General features: G+C 59.5%; 2 protein-coding genes across 2 annotated transcripts; both read right to left on the bottom strand.

Moving 5' to 3' along the window:
* Window positions 1–12: 12 nt before the first annotated feature.
* Window positions 13–13,868, bottom strand: PRSS54 (serine protease 54). Its single transcript, XM_044987715.1, has 5 exons — window positions 13,746–13,868; window positions 4,449–4,620; window positions 3,028–3,284; window positions 1,355–1,482; window positions 13–656 (listed from the first exon to the last, which is right to left on the bottom strand). The coding sequence occupies exons 2-5, from the start codon at window positions 4,580–4,582 to the stop codon at window positions 165–167; spliced, it is 1,011 nt and encodes a 336-aa protein (XP_044843650.1). The 5' UTR covers window positions 4,583–4,620; window positions 13,746–13,868; the 3' UTR covers window positions 13–164.
* LOC123349509 lies at window positions 6,639–10,502 on the bottom strand (the record flags this gene model as incomplete). The annotated part of the gene is made up of 2 exons (XM_044987665.1): window positions 10,185–10,502; window positions 6,639–10,139 (listed from the first exon to the last, which is right to left on the bottom strand). Coding segments are annotated over exons 1-2 (3,819 nt in total), but the record flags the coding sequence as incomplete, so codon positions are not given.
* Window positions 13,869–14,555: the final 687 nt, after the last annotated feature.

Raw genomic sequence — 14,555 nt, 5'->3', positions numbered from 1 at the left:
AAATACAGAGACACGAGGGCAGTGCTGTGGGGGGAGGATGTGTCAGCACCGTGCACATGGATCATGCCACATAGTCACTGTCAACAGCACTAAAACGGATGGAGTGCTGGGAATGGTCCCCGAGGCCAGTCAATCACACAGTTGCCTCGGTTACAGTGTCTCATCTAGTAAAACAGGAGCCCGAGCAGAAGGAAAACAGAGCTCATTTCCGTGAGGCTCTGCGGCTGATGCACGCGCCCCTGAGAAATGGGGAGTGTTTCCCCACTGTAGTAGTCATAGTACACTGGGTCAGACTTGCTGTAAGCCCTGGCTAGCCCTTCCTGGGCGGGCTTGATGTCCTTCGGTCGCTGCTTGGCTTGGGCACGGTCAGACCCAGCTTCTGCGATGACTGAGGGTTGAAACACCTTCTCTGCTGACTCAAACGACCCTTCCAAATCCTCAGTCGGAGCTTGAAAAGCAGAGCGCCCTCTGGCAAACGTGGGATATACGGGGACTCCTGCGTCGGCTGTTGTGGCTGAAATCCAGTCGCTGTCATAGGCCACTTTGGTGTAGAGAAATGGTCCGTAGCATCTCATGCCGCCCTGGCTCAGCACTCCATTCAGAACCCAGTCTCCAGTTCCCTTAGCCTGGCACATGACTGGGTTCCCTGGGTCCCCCTTGAGGAGACAAAAGGCAGGTTTCAGTCAAAACACACCAGTTTTCCTCCAACCTGTGCTCTCACTGCTCCTGTATCCCGTGGGCACCTCTTTACTAATCCTAAACTGGAAGGAGGACAGATCCCACCAGGTCGTTGCTTTATCTGCTCCAACAAGCCACCAGTAATTCCAGGGGCTGGCTCTTCTTAGAACACCCCCATCACCAGGAGCGGCTCTAGGGATTTTGCCGCCCCAAGCACGGACCAGCGGACCTTCCGCAGGCGCCGGCAGAGCACCCCCCCCGCGGCTTGCCGCCCCAAGCACGTGCTTGGCGTGCTGGGGCCTGGAGCCGCCCCTGCCCATCACAGATGAATTGCCCAGGAATCTGCTCCCCACACATCAGCATGCGGGCTGAACAGGGGCCGCATTCATGGGGTATGGAGGGGAACCCAGTTTAGTTTTCCCAGGCGAAGGCTAGTACGTGTGATGTGACAAAGCCTCAGGACAGAGGAGAGTGAAAAGTGACCTGTGGAAACTAAGGCCTTTATTATGGCCCAAGGCTGATGCGGGCTGCAGATCTCATGGACACTACAGTAGCTAATTGTGGAATAGTGCATGTGAGGGAAGCAGAGGCTGCCCCTATTCTTGCAGAGCTCAGTTCCCCCTGTAGTTCACACCCTGCATCAGAGTCAGCGGCTGGATCAGTAGAAGCTCCTTACCAAACATCCAGTCACGTTATCGGAGTCCCGGTGGCTGCTGCACTCGGTTGTAACGATTCTCTTCAAGGGGCAGGGATCCACATCCACTACTGAGAGCTTCCTTAGAAAGCTTGCTGCCGCGTGTCTTCCTGTCTGAGCCAAGAAACCAAGAGATCAGAGACCCCCCAGTCTGGGGCCTAGGAATTGGAAGTGGCAGCGTCACATGCGCTGCATTTCTTCCTATTGACACGCCCAGTAGGCTAAAAGGAGCGCTATCTGCTTCAGTCCAACAGGGAAAGCAGCAAAGAATCCTGTGGCACCTTATAGACTAACAGACGTTTTGCAGCATGAGCTTTCGTGGGTGAATACCCACTTCGTCGGATGCATCCGACGAAGTGGGCATTCACCCACGAAAGCTCATGCTGCAAAACGTCTGTTAGTCTATAAGGTGCCACAGGATTCTTTGCTGCTTTTACAGAACCAGACTAACACGGACACCTCTCTGATACTAGTCCAACAGGGGTTAGCCTTGCTGGGTGGGCAGAGATAGGTCCCTGCACTGCCAAATGAGAGAGCTGGGTTTGAAACATGGCTCCGGCCTCTCCTTTCACCTGGGGGCACTGCACCCCCATCACCCCCACCCCAGAGACTCCGATCCAGCTGCTGTTTGCTGAGCAGAAATGGATCTAACTGAGCTCCCTGGGGAGCACTGTTTGGCCTCCCCTAGCATGAGAGGACGTGTGGCTTTATGGTGAGGAAAAGAAAACAAAGGCCTTTGTGGTTGGGATGCTGCACCGTGTACCCAAACCAAAGCCCCTCACCCCACTACTAGGCACTGGATTTCATACCCTACCCATCTTCCTTTATCTGCGAGGACCTGCAGGTGCACAAGGTGCATGCTGGCCCGGAGTGGGAGCCACACAGACAAGACATCTTGAAGAACCACGGTTACTATAAGGCAAGTCACCATTCTGGTTTCTCACCGGCTTGTCTAGCTGGAAGAAGCCAGCAGGTCTCATTGGCTTTTGCAGTCTCCCTAAAAGCACCCAGACTTTTGAATGCAGCTCTTGAGGTTCGCCCTTCTCCATGGGTGTAGTTTGGGGAACCAGGGGGGTGTTCCCCCCCAACAGGGCCAGCCTGGGGTGCCGTGGTCGGGGGGGTGAGGTTTGGTGCATTTAACATAATGCACCAGGATGGGTGCCTGCCAGCAGCCCCACTGACTCCTGACTTCCTCCTCCTCACCCCCCAGCAGCCCAGAGTGATGGTCCTAGTGGAGCCCGCGCTGCCGTGTGTCTCTGTGTGGTGTGGCGGGGAAGCAGCCTCCCCTCATTAGCAGCCGCAGCACCAGGAGGCACTAGAAAAGCAGCGGCATCAAGTCCTGCTGGTGCCAGAGCGGCCGCAGCTCCCGAGCTCAGGTCGCTACAGCAGACAGCAGCTGCCAGGGCTCCCCTGCTAAACCAGCAGCCCAGGTAATGCGCAGCCTGCCGCAGCCAGAGCACCCGCCCCTCCAGGCAGGAGAGAACCAGCGAGCCAGGGGGACTGGCTTCAGCGTGTGTGTGTGCGTGCGTGCGTCTGTCCGTCCGTCCCCCTCACGGTCCCATTGGCCTGGCTAGAGCTGTCCCCCCAAATACAGCAGTCAAACTTGGCCTGTGCCCTTTTCTAGGCCAGGTCACCCAGGAAAAGGAAGGGGTTACCTGCAGTGGGGTGAAGCCACCCTGACACCCAGCAGTTCTCCAGGGTGGCTGCAGTGAGGTTCCTGCTGGGGAAGCAGATGGGCTGAACAGCATCACTGAACTCTACGGGGGTGGCCGTCTTCAGCAGGGCAATGTTCTTGTCCAGCGTGATTGTGTTGAAGTCTTCGTGGGGAATGATGGTGCTGATTGAGTACTGCGACTGGGGCTTCCTCTGCGTGTTCATGTCTGTTATACCAACCCCGGCGAAAGCCGGCTGCCTGAAGAAAGAGACCAGAGGAGCCTTAGATGTGCAAAGAGCTCCAGGAACTGAGAGCCCCTTGGCAGCTCAGTGGGCGCAGGGTGACACCAGCTCCCGGAAGACTTGAGGCCACTAGGCAAGGCAGTTTATACTGGTGCAAAGCCAGTGCGAGACCAGAATCGGGCTCCATGCCTTTGACTTGGTGGCTCAGGGTCCAGATCCCAGCACAGCTCAGGAGGGAGATGTGTGCAAAGGTGATTTTTATGCCCTTCCCACCAGACCTGGGTGGCCCAGCCCCAGTCTGGTCCCTCAGACGTGTAGGCCAAGGACTGCTGTAAATTGCACAGCCTGTAGGCGCTATTCCGGCAGTAGGGAGACATTGGCTACCCACATGCCCCGCTACCCCCCTTTCCCTCAGCCATGCCTCCTACAGCAGGGGGATGGAGCGGGGGCGGGGGGCACAGATGCCATAGCAGCTCTGATACCCAGGGATTCCCCCACTGCCAGCTTTACACCATCAGAGCGCTACATCGGAGGGGAGGATTGGGGCCTAGTTGTACTGTGTCTGGGAGGGGCAGGCTGAAATGCTGAGCACCTGCTGACTGAACGCCGGCACCCTGTAGGTGGACACTGTATGGCCAGCAGCTGGGTGGCCTGTGCAGGGAATGGGGAGAAGGCAGCCCAGGAAAAGAGGCTGGCTGCCAGCTTTCTGTCCCTCGTCGCCGAGCGAGGGAGAAGGGAAGAGAGGAGGCCTCACAATCCCTTGCCTGGCCTTCCAAACCAGAGCAGATCTTCTCAGAGGACTAAACACGTGAGGGGCTGAAAGATGGGAAGACGAGCCCAGTGCAAACGGCGGCAGTGCGCATTGAACCGTGTGCGTAGTGCTGCTGGCTCCGTTTCCCTGGAAATTCATTACAGCCGCAGCCTCGCTACGAGCAGCCCCAGCTACTCGGCAGTCAGAGATAATTTAATCTTCCGATTGGCTCAGTTCCTGGTCTTTTCCTACAGCAAAGCCTGCCTGTCAAGGCTGTGCCGGGGGGCTGGTTCAGAACATGCAAGGTAATGCACTGAGGAACTGGGTGCTCCTGGCAGCTTCCGTCCAAGGAGGACCTCTGAGAAGCGGCGTCCCCCAGAGTTGAGAGCAAGGCCGCACCATAAGGGAGAGCGCCATGGCACATCATACCTTGTCTGAAAACTGGATGCAGCGCTCAGGATCCAGTGCTCACTCAGGATGGAGCCGAAGGCCAGGTGGTTGTGTTGTAGGTCCTGTATTGACACCACCCAGGGGAATTCCCCCACAGCTGCAAACGCCTGCATGGAACTAGATGGGGCCAAGTTCCTCTGTGTACCACATCCTGCAAAGCAAATGGAGGGCACAGTCCCCCTGTGGCTCTTTCGGGACCCGACAGACCTGTGCTTCCCAGTCTATTACCACCCTCTCCTCTCTGCTTTTCCTCCATTAATACCTCATCCTTTCCTCTGCTTCACTTGCGCTGTGCCTCCCTTCTCCCACCCTGGCCCCTGTTGTCTCATTCACTAGCGAGTGGTTGCTGCTGGTGCCTCCTGAGATCTGAGCAGGCCCATCAGGCAGCGCCACTGTCCCATGAGTACCAGCTGTCCAAATTGCTGACCTCACTTGGGGCTGATTCAGGCAGGGCCCAGTCTCCGTCACCCCTGGGAGCAAGCTGAAGGCACTGACTGGGGAGTGCAATGGTCAGGTCGTGGTGACGGGTTGGATCACAGAAACCCCCTTGGGGCTGCCAACTGATGTGCCAAGACTACTTCTGCCCCTGCTTTCCCTGCCAGCCTGGGACTCCAGAGCCCTGCCTGGTTGTGCCAGCCACAAACACAGACCCGGGTCTGAACCACGTCCCACAAACTGCAGGCTTAACTGAAAGCAGCTTAAGAAATGTTCCTGTCTTTAACACTCAGATGCCCAGCTCCCAGTGGGGTCCAAACCCCAAATAAATCCGTTTTACCCTGTATAAAACTTATGCAGGGTGTAACAGGCGGGTCCGGGGCTCAACCCTCTGAGGGGAGGAGGGGAGCCACACCGGCCTGCTTGTCTCACGGGGGTTCTGTCCTGTCTCTTTAAGGCTAGGACAGGCCCAGGCCCCCTGGTGCAGGGGCTGGGCGACAAACAGTCTAGATAGGTCTCAAGCCTTTGGTAGCAGGCTGAGCCAGTAACAAACAGTACAGGGGCTCAGGCCTTTGGTAGCAGGCTGAGCCAGTAACAACAGTACAGGGGCTCAGGCCTCTTGTGGCAGGCTGAGCCAGTAGCAAACAGTACAGGGGCTCAGGCCTCTTGTGGCAGGCTGAGCCAGTAGCAAACAGTACAGGGGCTCAGGCCTCTTGTGGCAGGCTGAGCCAGTAGCAAACAGTACAGGGGCTCAGGCCTCTTGTGGCAGGCTGAGCCAGTAGCAAGCAGTACAGGGGCTCAGGCCTTTGGTAGCAGGCTGAGCCAGTAGCAAACAGTACAGGGGCTCAGGCCTTTTGCGGCAGGCTGAGCCAGTAGGTAGAGGGGGACGACTGCCACCCGTGAGTGGGGTGGCAGGGGGGGACACAGGCCCACCCACTCCACTGTGTCCCGGCCCGGGGCCCTAGGCAGCGGTCCTCACCGCTGCCGGTCAGTGGGGATCCTGACCGCAACACACTGACATGGGTTCAGTCTGGTCAGCAGCCTGACTGAGGTCAGCTGCCCCCGGGCCACTTCCACTATCCCCCTCTTGTCCTACCTGGTCCATGGCATCTCGCCCCGGGAAGTCCCACTGCATGGGCTCGTCCCAACCCGGGCTGGGGGGTAGGTCTGGTAGGTCCGGTAGGTCCTTAGGGAAGTCCAGCCAATCCTGCCCCGGGGGCTCCTCGGGGTAACAGCATGGCAGCTGGGGCGTTCCCCCGGGCTCCTCGTCGTAGGTGGCGCGGGGGAGTTCCGGCTGGTCTTCCCAGGAGCGAGGTAGGGTGCTCTCCGTCCAGTCCAGGCAGTCGCTCGGGGCTCCAGTGGTTCCTCCGGTAGGAGCTCCCTCAGGCAGGTCTGCTCTCCCCGGTGGCTGAGAGCTGACTGAGCTGGGAGGCCCGGCTTTTATTCTTCCGGGTCGCCGCCTGACCCTCTGAGGGGCGGGCTCACCATGCTGTAGCCCCGCCCCTTCCTGTGTCCGGGGCTCAACCCTCTCCGGGGAGGAGGGGAGCCACACCGGCCCGCTACATTCCCCCCCCTCAAGCCTGGCTCCCATACCTTGGGGCCAGGTCCTTCCATCTCCTCAAGGCGGGACAGGAAGTCGGCATTTGCGTGGTCCTTGCCCGCCCGATGCCGGATGGTAAAGGCATAGGGCTGCAGGGCTAGGTACCACCGCATGATCCGGGGGTTGTTATCCTTCATCCTCATCAACCATTGGAGGGGTGCATGGTCCGTGACGAGGGTGAAGGGGGCACCCAGGAGGAAGAATCGGAGGGCGTCACAGGCCCACTTCACCGCTAGGGCTTCTTTCTCGATCACGGAATAGTTGCGCTCGCGGGGGAATAGCTTCCGGCTGAGGTATATCACGGGATGATCCCCCCCCTCCATATCCTGCGACAGGACCGCCCCGACGCCGGTCTTAGACGCGTCTGTCTGTAGAATAAACGGCTTGTCGAAGTCCGGGCTGTACAGGACTGGTTCCTGGCAAAGGCGGTCCTTCAGGGTCTGGAAGGCCACCTCGCACTCGGCCGTCCAGCGCACCTGTCGGGGACTATTTTTCTTGAGGAGCTCAGTTAGGGGTGCGGCAATTGAGGCAAACTGCGGAATAAACCGCCGGTAATACCCGGCGAGCCCCAGGAACTGCCGCACTTGACGCTTCGTCGTGGGCGTGGGACAGTCCGCAAGGGCCTGTACCTTGCCTACCAGGGGTCTGATTCGTCCTCCTCCCACCGTGTAGCCCAGATAGGTGGTCTCCTGCCATGCGATCCTACATTTCTTAGGGTTGGCGGTCAACCCCGCCTCCCGCAAGGTTCGTAGGACCGCGGCGACCCGGTTGAGGTGATCTTCCCAGTGGCGGCTGTAGATTACCACATCATCCAAGTAGGCGGCCGCATACTCCTGGTGAGGCCGCAAGAGGTGGTCCATCAACCGCTGGAAGGTCGCAGGGGCCCCATGGAGGCCGAACGGCATCCGATTAAATTGATAAAGGCCTGAGGGGGTAGCAAAGGCCGTTTTTTCTTTGGACGCTTCGTCGAGGGGGATCTGCCAATACCCTTTGCTCAGGTCCAGGGTGGTGATAAATTGGGCTTCCCCCAGGCGGCCCAGGAGCTCATCCACCCTGGGCATCGGATAGGCGTCAAACCGCGAGATGGCGTTTACCCGACGGAAGTCTATACAGAATCGACGCGTACCGTCCGGTTTGGGGACCAGCACCACCGGGCTGCGCCATTCACTGCAGGAGGGCTCGATGACCCCCAAGGCTAACATGGTTCGGACTTCTTCTTCTACCTCCTGTCGCATCCGGTACGGCAAAGGCCGGGTGGTTTCTCTGATCGTTTTCCCTGGCTCGGTCAGAATTGTGTGACAGGCCCGGGTTGTATAACCTGGGGCGGCCGTGAAGGTTTTTTGGAAAGCCTGCAGGAGACATGTAGCCTGCTTACGCTGCTCTGCCGTGAGCGAGGGGCCTATCGGGGGTTCCTCCACGCCCTTCGTCTCAGCCGTGTCCGGACCCAGCTCGGGCTCGGGCGGGCAAGGGTCGATCAGTAGGCCCTCTCGGTCACACCATGGCTTTAGCAGATTAACGTGGTAGATCTGGAGCTTCTTCCGTCGGTCGGGTTGGCGGATTTCGTATGTCACGGGTCCCACTTGCCGCACCACCTCATAGGGCCCCTGCCAACGGGCCAACAGCTTCGACTCGCTGGAGGGAAGGAGCAGTAGGACCCGGTCCCCAGGAGCGAACGTCCGGGCCCTGACCTCCTGGTTATAGTTCCGCTCCTGCTTCGCCTGGGCGGCCCGCAAATTCTCCCGGGCTACTGTCCCGGCCTGGGTCAGGTATTCCCGTAATTGGTGGACGTACTGGAGGAGGCCCTGGGTTGGGGAGGCCGACTCCTCCCAGGTCTCCCGCATCAAATCTAAAAGTCCGCGGGGCCTCCGCCCGTACAACAGTTCAAAGGGGGAGAACTTAGTTGAGGCTTGCGGAACCTCCCGGATGGCCAGAAGCAGGGGTGGTAGGAACTGGTCCCAGTGCCGCAATTCCTCAGGGGGAAATTTTTTTAGCATGTCCTTAAGGGTGCGGTTGAACCGCTCTACCAGCCCGTCGGTCTGTGGGTGGTACACTGACGTACGCAGCTGTTTCACCCCCAGGAGCTTGCAGACCTGTTGGAGCAGCCGGGACGTGAAGTTAGTGCCCTGGTCTGTTAGGATCTCCCTAGGCAACCCTACTCGGGAAAATATCTTCATCAGTTCCCCCGCAATGGTCCGGGCGGTGATGCTCCGCAGGGGGACGGCCTCGGGGAAGCGGGAGGCGTAGTCCACAAGGACGAGGACATACTGGAAGCCGGCCGCGCTTCGGGGAAGCGGACCTATCAGGTCCATGGCGACCCGCTCAAAGGGGGTCTCGATGACTGGCATGGGGACCAAGGGGGCCTTGGATACCCGAGGCGGTGCGGCCAGCTGACACTCAGGACAGGAGGTACAATATTGCTTCACCTCTTGATGAATACCAGGCCAAAAGAACCGCGTCAGGATTCGGGCGAGGGTCTTCTCTTGCCCCAGATGCCCGGCGGCGGGCACATCGTGGGCCAACTGCATCACGGCCCTGCGGTGACAGCGGGGTACCAACAATTGCGTCAAGGGTTCACGGGTGCGTGGGTCTCGATCGATGCGGTAGAGCCTATCTCGCCGGAGCTCGAAATGAGGCCACTGCGTGGCCCGATGAGAATCTACCACGGAGCCGTCGACGGCCGCAAGTTGTTGATAGGCCCGGCTAAGCGTCGGGTCTGATCGCTGGTCGCGGCAAAAGTCCGTATCGAAGCGAGGTGCTGAGGGAGTTTGTTCCAGCGGCCTCTGACCTCCTTGGTCCTCTCCCTCACTCTCCGCACCGGCCTGCCCCGCCGCTGGCGGGGGTTCCCGGGGTTCAGCGGCCAAGCCCGGCGTTGCCCGGAGGACCTCTTCGAATAAGGGCCAGTCTCGCCCCAGAATCACAGGATAGGCCAGTCCGGGCGCCAGGCCGACGACTAGCCTCCGGGTAGTGCCTCCCACCGTTAGCTGGGCCCAGGCACTCGGGTAAGGTCGGACATCTCCGTGGATGCATTGTAACTGTATCGGCGTCAGACGGGGGTCGGCCGGTGGTCCCAGAGATTGGCGGACCAAGGTCTGGCCGCACCCTGAATCGATCAGGGCCTGTGTGGTCTGGTTCTCAACCATTACCGGGATTATCAGCTGGGGGGGCCCCGCCCGGCGGGCCCGGCCGGCCCCTACGTAAACCTGCCCGAAACTGCAGTCCATCTCGGGACAGTCTCGTTGTACATGTCCGGCTTTCCCACATCTAAAGCAGGGACCGAGCTCAGGGCGTCCACTCCGGGGAAGGCTTGTTCTGGCACTTCGGGGGGGGCTCCGCCGGACCTTAGGCGCTCCCTGGGTGAAGGCCGGGGTAGTCCGCTGGGGGGTTGCTTCCCAGCGTGGAGTCGCGGTTCCCTGTCGGGGTCCCGGCCCGGGGTCCGGGCCTCGTGGGTGGGGCACGTTCGACGCCCTCTTCTCGTCTCGGGGTCGTTCGGGCCCCGAGGTAGGTGGCCGGAAGGCGGGCCCTATCGAGGCTTCAGCAGCCAGGAAGCCTTCCAGGAGCGCGACGGCCTCTGCTAAGGTCGTCGGTCGGTGGCGGAGTACCCAGGCCCTACCTTTGGCCGGTATGGTGTGAATAAACTGCTCCAACACCACCTGCTCAGTGACCTCCTCCGCCGTCCGGACGTCTGGCTGCAGCCACCGACGGCAGGCTTCCTTCAGGGTCTGGGCCACCATCCGGGGACGGGCTCCCGCCGGGTAGGTATGGCGCCTGAATCGCTGCCGAAACGTCTCCGGGCTAATGTCCAAAGCGTCTAGGACTGCGGCCTTCACGCGGTCGTAGTCGCGGGCTTCTTCGGTCACCAGCCCCCGGTAGGCTGCTTGGGCCGGCCCAGTCAAATAGGGGGCGAGCAAGGTGGCCCACTGGTCTCTTGCCCATCCCGCCACGAGGGCCACCCGCTCAAAAGTGACCAAGAAGGCCTCCGGGTCATCATCTGGGCCCATCTTGGTCAGACGCAGGGGGGTCGCCAGACGCGGACCCCCTCCCGTGACCTCCCCCGCAGGCCATTCAGCGGGGCGGGGGGCGGGCCCGAGGAGGTGCTGCAGCTGGGTCCCAAGCTGCTGCACCAGCTGCTGTTGCTGCTCCAGCTGAGCTACCTGCTGCTGTTGCTGCTGCTGGAGCTGGGCCGCGTCTCGCTGCCGCTGCTGTTCCAGCTGGGCGGCATGCTGTTGCTGCTGCTGTAGGAGTTGAGCCGTCTGTTGCCGCTCCTGGCTTTCCACCAGCAGCTGGAACAGCCGGTCTGCCTCCATCGTCCTGGCTAAGAGGGCGCTCCGCCGCCCTCTCACCGGCCCCTTCTCACAGGGGCAAGGGATCAGGTCCCTGGTCAGGTGCCACTTGTAACAGGCGGGTCCGGGGCTCAACCCTCTGAGGGGAGGAGGGGAGCCACACCGGCCTGCTTGTCTCACGGGGGTTCTGTCCTGTCTCTTTAAGGCTAGGACAGGCCCAGGCTCCCTGGTGCAGGGGCTGGGCGACAAACAGTCTAGATAGGTCTCAAGCCTTTGGTAGCAGGCTGAGCCAGTAACAAACAGTACAGGGGCTCAGGCCTCGGGTAGCAGGCTGAGCCAGTAACAACAGTACAGGGGCTCAGGCCTTTTGTGGCAGGCTGAGCCAGTAGCAAACAGTACAGGGGCTCAGGCCTCTTGTGGCAGGCTGAGCCAGTAACAAACAGTACAGGGGCTCAGGCCTCTTGTGGCAGGCTGAGCCAGTAGCAAGCAGTACAGGGGCTCAGGCCTCTTGTGGCAGGCTGAGCCAGTAGCAAGCAGTACAGGGGCTCAGGCCTCTTGTGGCAGGCTGAGCCAGTAGCAAGCAGTACAGGGGCTCAGACCTCTTGTGGCAGGCTGAGCCAGTAGCAAGCAGTACAGGGGCTCAGGCCTTTGGTAGCAGGCTGAGCCAGTAGCAAACAGTACAGGGGCTCAGGCCTTTTGCGGCAGGCTGAGCCAGTAGGTAGAGGGGGACGACTGCCACCCGTGAGTGGGGTGGCAGGGGGGGACACAGGCCCACCCACTCCACTGTGTCCCGGCCCGGGGCCCTAGGCAGCGGTCCTCACCGCTGCCGGTCAGTGGGGATCCTGACCGCAACACACTGACATGGGTTCAGTCTGGTCAGCAGCCTGACTGAGGTCAGCTGCCCCCGGGCCACTTCCACTATCCCCCTCTTGTCCTACCTGGTCCATGGCATCTCGCCCCGGGAAGTCCCACTGCATGGGCTCGTCCCAACCCGGGCTGGGGGGTAGGTCTGGTAGGTCCTTAGGGAAGTCCAGCCAATCCTGCCCCGGGGGCTCCTCGGGGTAACAGCATGGCAGCTGGGGCGTTCCCCCGGGCTCCTCGTCGTAGGTGGCGCGGGGGAGTTCCGGCTGGTCTTCCCAGGAGCGAGGTAGGGTGCTCTCCGTCCAGTCCAGGCAGTCGCTCGGGGCTCCAGTGGTTCCTCCGGTAGGAGCTCCCTCAGGCAGGTCTGCTCTCCCCGGTGGCTGAGAGCTGACTGAGCTGGGAGGCCCGGCTTTTATTCTTCCGGGTCGCCGCCTGACCCTCTGAGGGGCGGGCTCACCATGCTGTAGCCCCGCCCCTTCCTGTGTCCGGGGCTCAACCCTCTCCGGGGAGGAGGGGAGCCACACCGGCCCGCTACAAGGGTAAACTCATCAATTGTCCGTCCTCTGTAACACTGAGAGAGAGAGATGCACAGCTCTTTGCCTGCCATCCCCAGGGATTAATACAGACTCTGGGTTAAATAAGGGAAAAGTGATTTTATTAAATACAGAAAGTCGGATTTAAGTGGTTCCAAGTAGTAACAGACAGAACTTTTACCAAGTAACATAAAATAAAACACTCAAGTCTAAGCCTAATACAGTAATAAAACTGAATCCAGATAAACTCCCACCCTCAGAGATGTTTCGATACGTTTCTATCACAGACTGGAGCCTTCCTAGCCTGGGCACAATCCTTCCCCTGGTACAGCCCTTGTTCCAGCTCAGGTGGTAGCTAGGGGGTTTCTCATGACTGCAGCCCCCATTTGTTCTGTTCCACACCCTTATATGGCTTTGGCACAAGGTGGGAATCTTTTGTCTCTCTGGGTCCCACCCACTCCCCCTCTTCTCAATGGAAAAGCACCAGGTTTAAGATGGATGCCAGTTCAGGAGAGATGATCACATGTCACTGTAAGACCCCCAAGCCTTCATTCCTCCCAGCCGGACTCACAGCAAGGCCTGCCTGCAAACAGAGCCATCCAGTCAGTTGTCCTGGCCGATGGGAGCCATCAAGATTCCAAACCACCATTAATGGCCCCCACTTTGCATAATTACAATAGCCCCTCAGAGTGATATTTCATATTTCTAGTTTTAGATACAGGAGTGGTACATTTATACAAATAGGACGACCACACTCAATAGATTATCAGCTTTGTAATGATACCGTACAAGAGACCTTTTGCATGAAGCATATTCCAGTAACATTATATTCATACTCATTAGCATATTTTCATAAAATCATATCGAGTGCAACATCCCAGTCGCATCTCCCAGACACAACTTCACTCACCAGCTGCCGGGGAGCGTGAAATGCACAGCCATAGCAGCACCAGGCCTCTCGTCCTGCTGCCCTGGCAAAGAGATGGAACCGTTTGGCCCGGACCCCTAGGGAAACCACAGAACAATCCCTCCTGCCATCACCTGCCTGGTGCACCTTGGCTGCCTAGACCATCCCGGCATCGCCTCAGCCCCTGCAAAGGCAGCCAAAGGCCCAGGCAGCTGTTTGGAAACGACGTTTTCTCCCCAGCGCCGTCCCAGCTCTGCATCCTTCCCACACTCGGGCTCGGCACATCCTGATGTCCACCATGCGGCCTCGCTGCGGCTCAGCGGTGAAGCCAGGACCAACCAGTGCTGGACTCGCCAGGCTGGTCGGGGGCTGCACAGACCAAGAGGCAGGGCCTACTGTGTCGTGTTCATTCTTACAGAAATCAGCTCCCGCCGGTGGCTGCCTCACTCCAGCGTATTCTCCATCAGCTCTGATCATCTCCAGCTCCCCGTTCCTTCCCCCCTCTCCCTCACCCCAGCCAGACTCTGGCTTCTTCACCTACAGAGTCTCCAAAGCCCCAGCCTTCCCTCTCCATGCCAGTTGCCAAAACCCTGGGGCTATCCTTGCCATAGGCCCCAATTCCCCAGGAGAGAACAGAACCCCAGCCACTTCCATCCCCACCTTTCCCCCGCTGCCAGCATTCGCCCCGGTCTCCTCTGCATCCTTCTCTCTGCAGCTGCTTTACCCAGGGAGAAGGTTCGTCACTTGGCCTCGCAAGCCCTCGCTTCCTGAAGTCATTGTTCGTCTGGGCCGAGCCAAGGAGCAGGGCTGGCAGGGTTCTGATGCTGCATAATCAGCCACTGTGAGATCACTGTTGCTATGGCATCTCCAGCCACACTTAGGGAGGAGGCTAAAGCGAGCTAGTTTGACACCCCAGTGTCCCAGGGTAGCTCAGCGAGCAGCCTGGGGCTTGGCTACAGGACCAGGAAGCATGGAATTCCCCAAACAATTCTATTTGGATTGGCATTAGGTACAATCCCCCCCATCCAGATAGAGACCAGCCCCACGGGCCGGTATTCAGTGCCCATTTGCCAGTGAGGCTCTCTCATCCTGCATGGGGGCGTGTGGAAGGGATCTTCTTTCATTCCCATCAAAGAGCGGTTTGAAAGTGGTAGGGCCAGCCCACAGCTTAGCACTGCCACACCAGAGACTGGGATGTGACTCAGGATCCCTGGGGCAGGATGGTGTGAATGCAGAGTGCACTCCATTACCCGCCCGAAGGAACTTTGAATTCACACTGCTTCGCGGGAACGGAGATCAGACAGCAACCTTGGAGGCAAAGGGTGTCTCTTCTGTCATTCATCGACAGGCACCCTGGCAGAGTAAGGCGCAGAAATGAGATGATGCTCCAAAGTGAACCCTTTGCCCAGGCCTCCAACAGGAAGGATGGCGTGTTTAAAACAGAGCCTTGACTGGTGGGTTTAAAGCACG

This window comes from Mauremys mutica, chromosome 14 (genome assembly GCF_020497125.1).
Source record: "Mauremys mutica isolate MM-2020 ecotype Southern chromosome 14, ASM2049712v1, whole genome shotgun sequence".
NCBI classification, from domain to species: Eukaryota; Metazoa; Chordata; order Testudines; family Geoemydidae; genus Mauremys; species Mauremys mutica.
The sequence above is the reverse complement of the archived record's forward strand: the minus strand, read 5'-3'. Positions and strand labels throughout refer to the sequence as shown.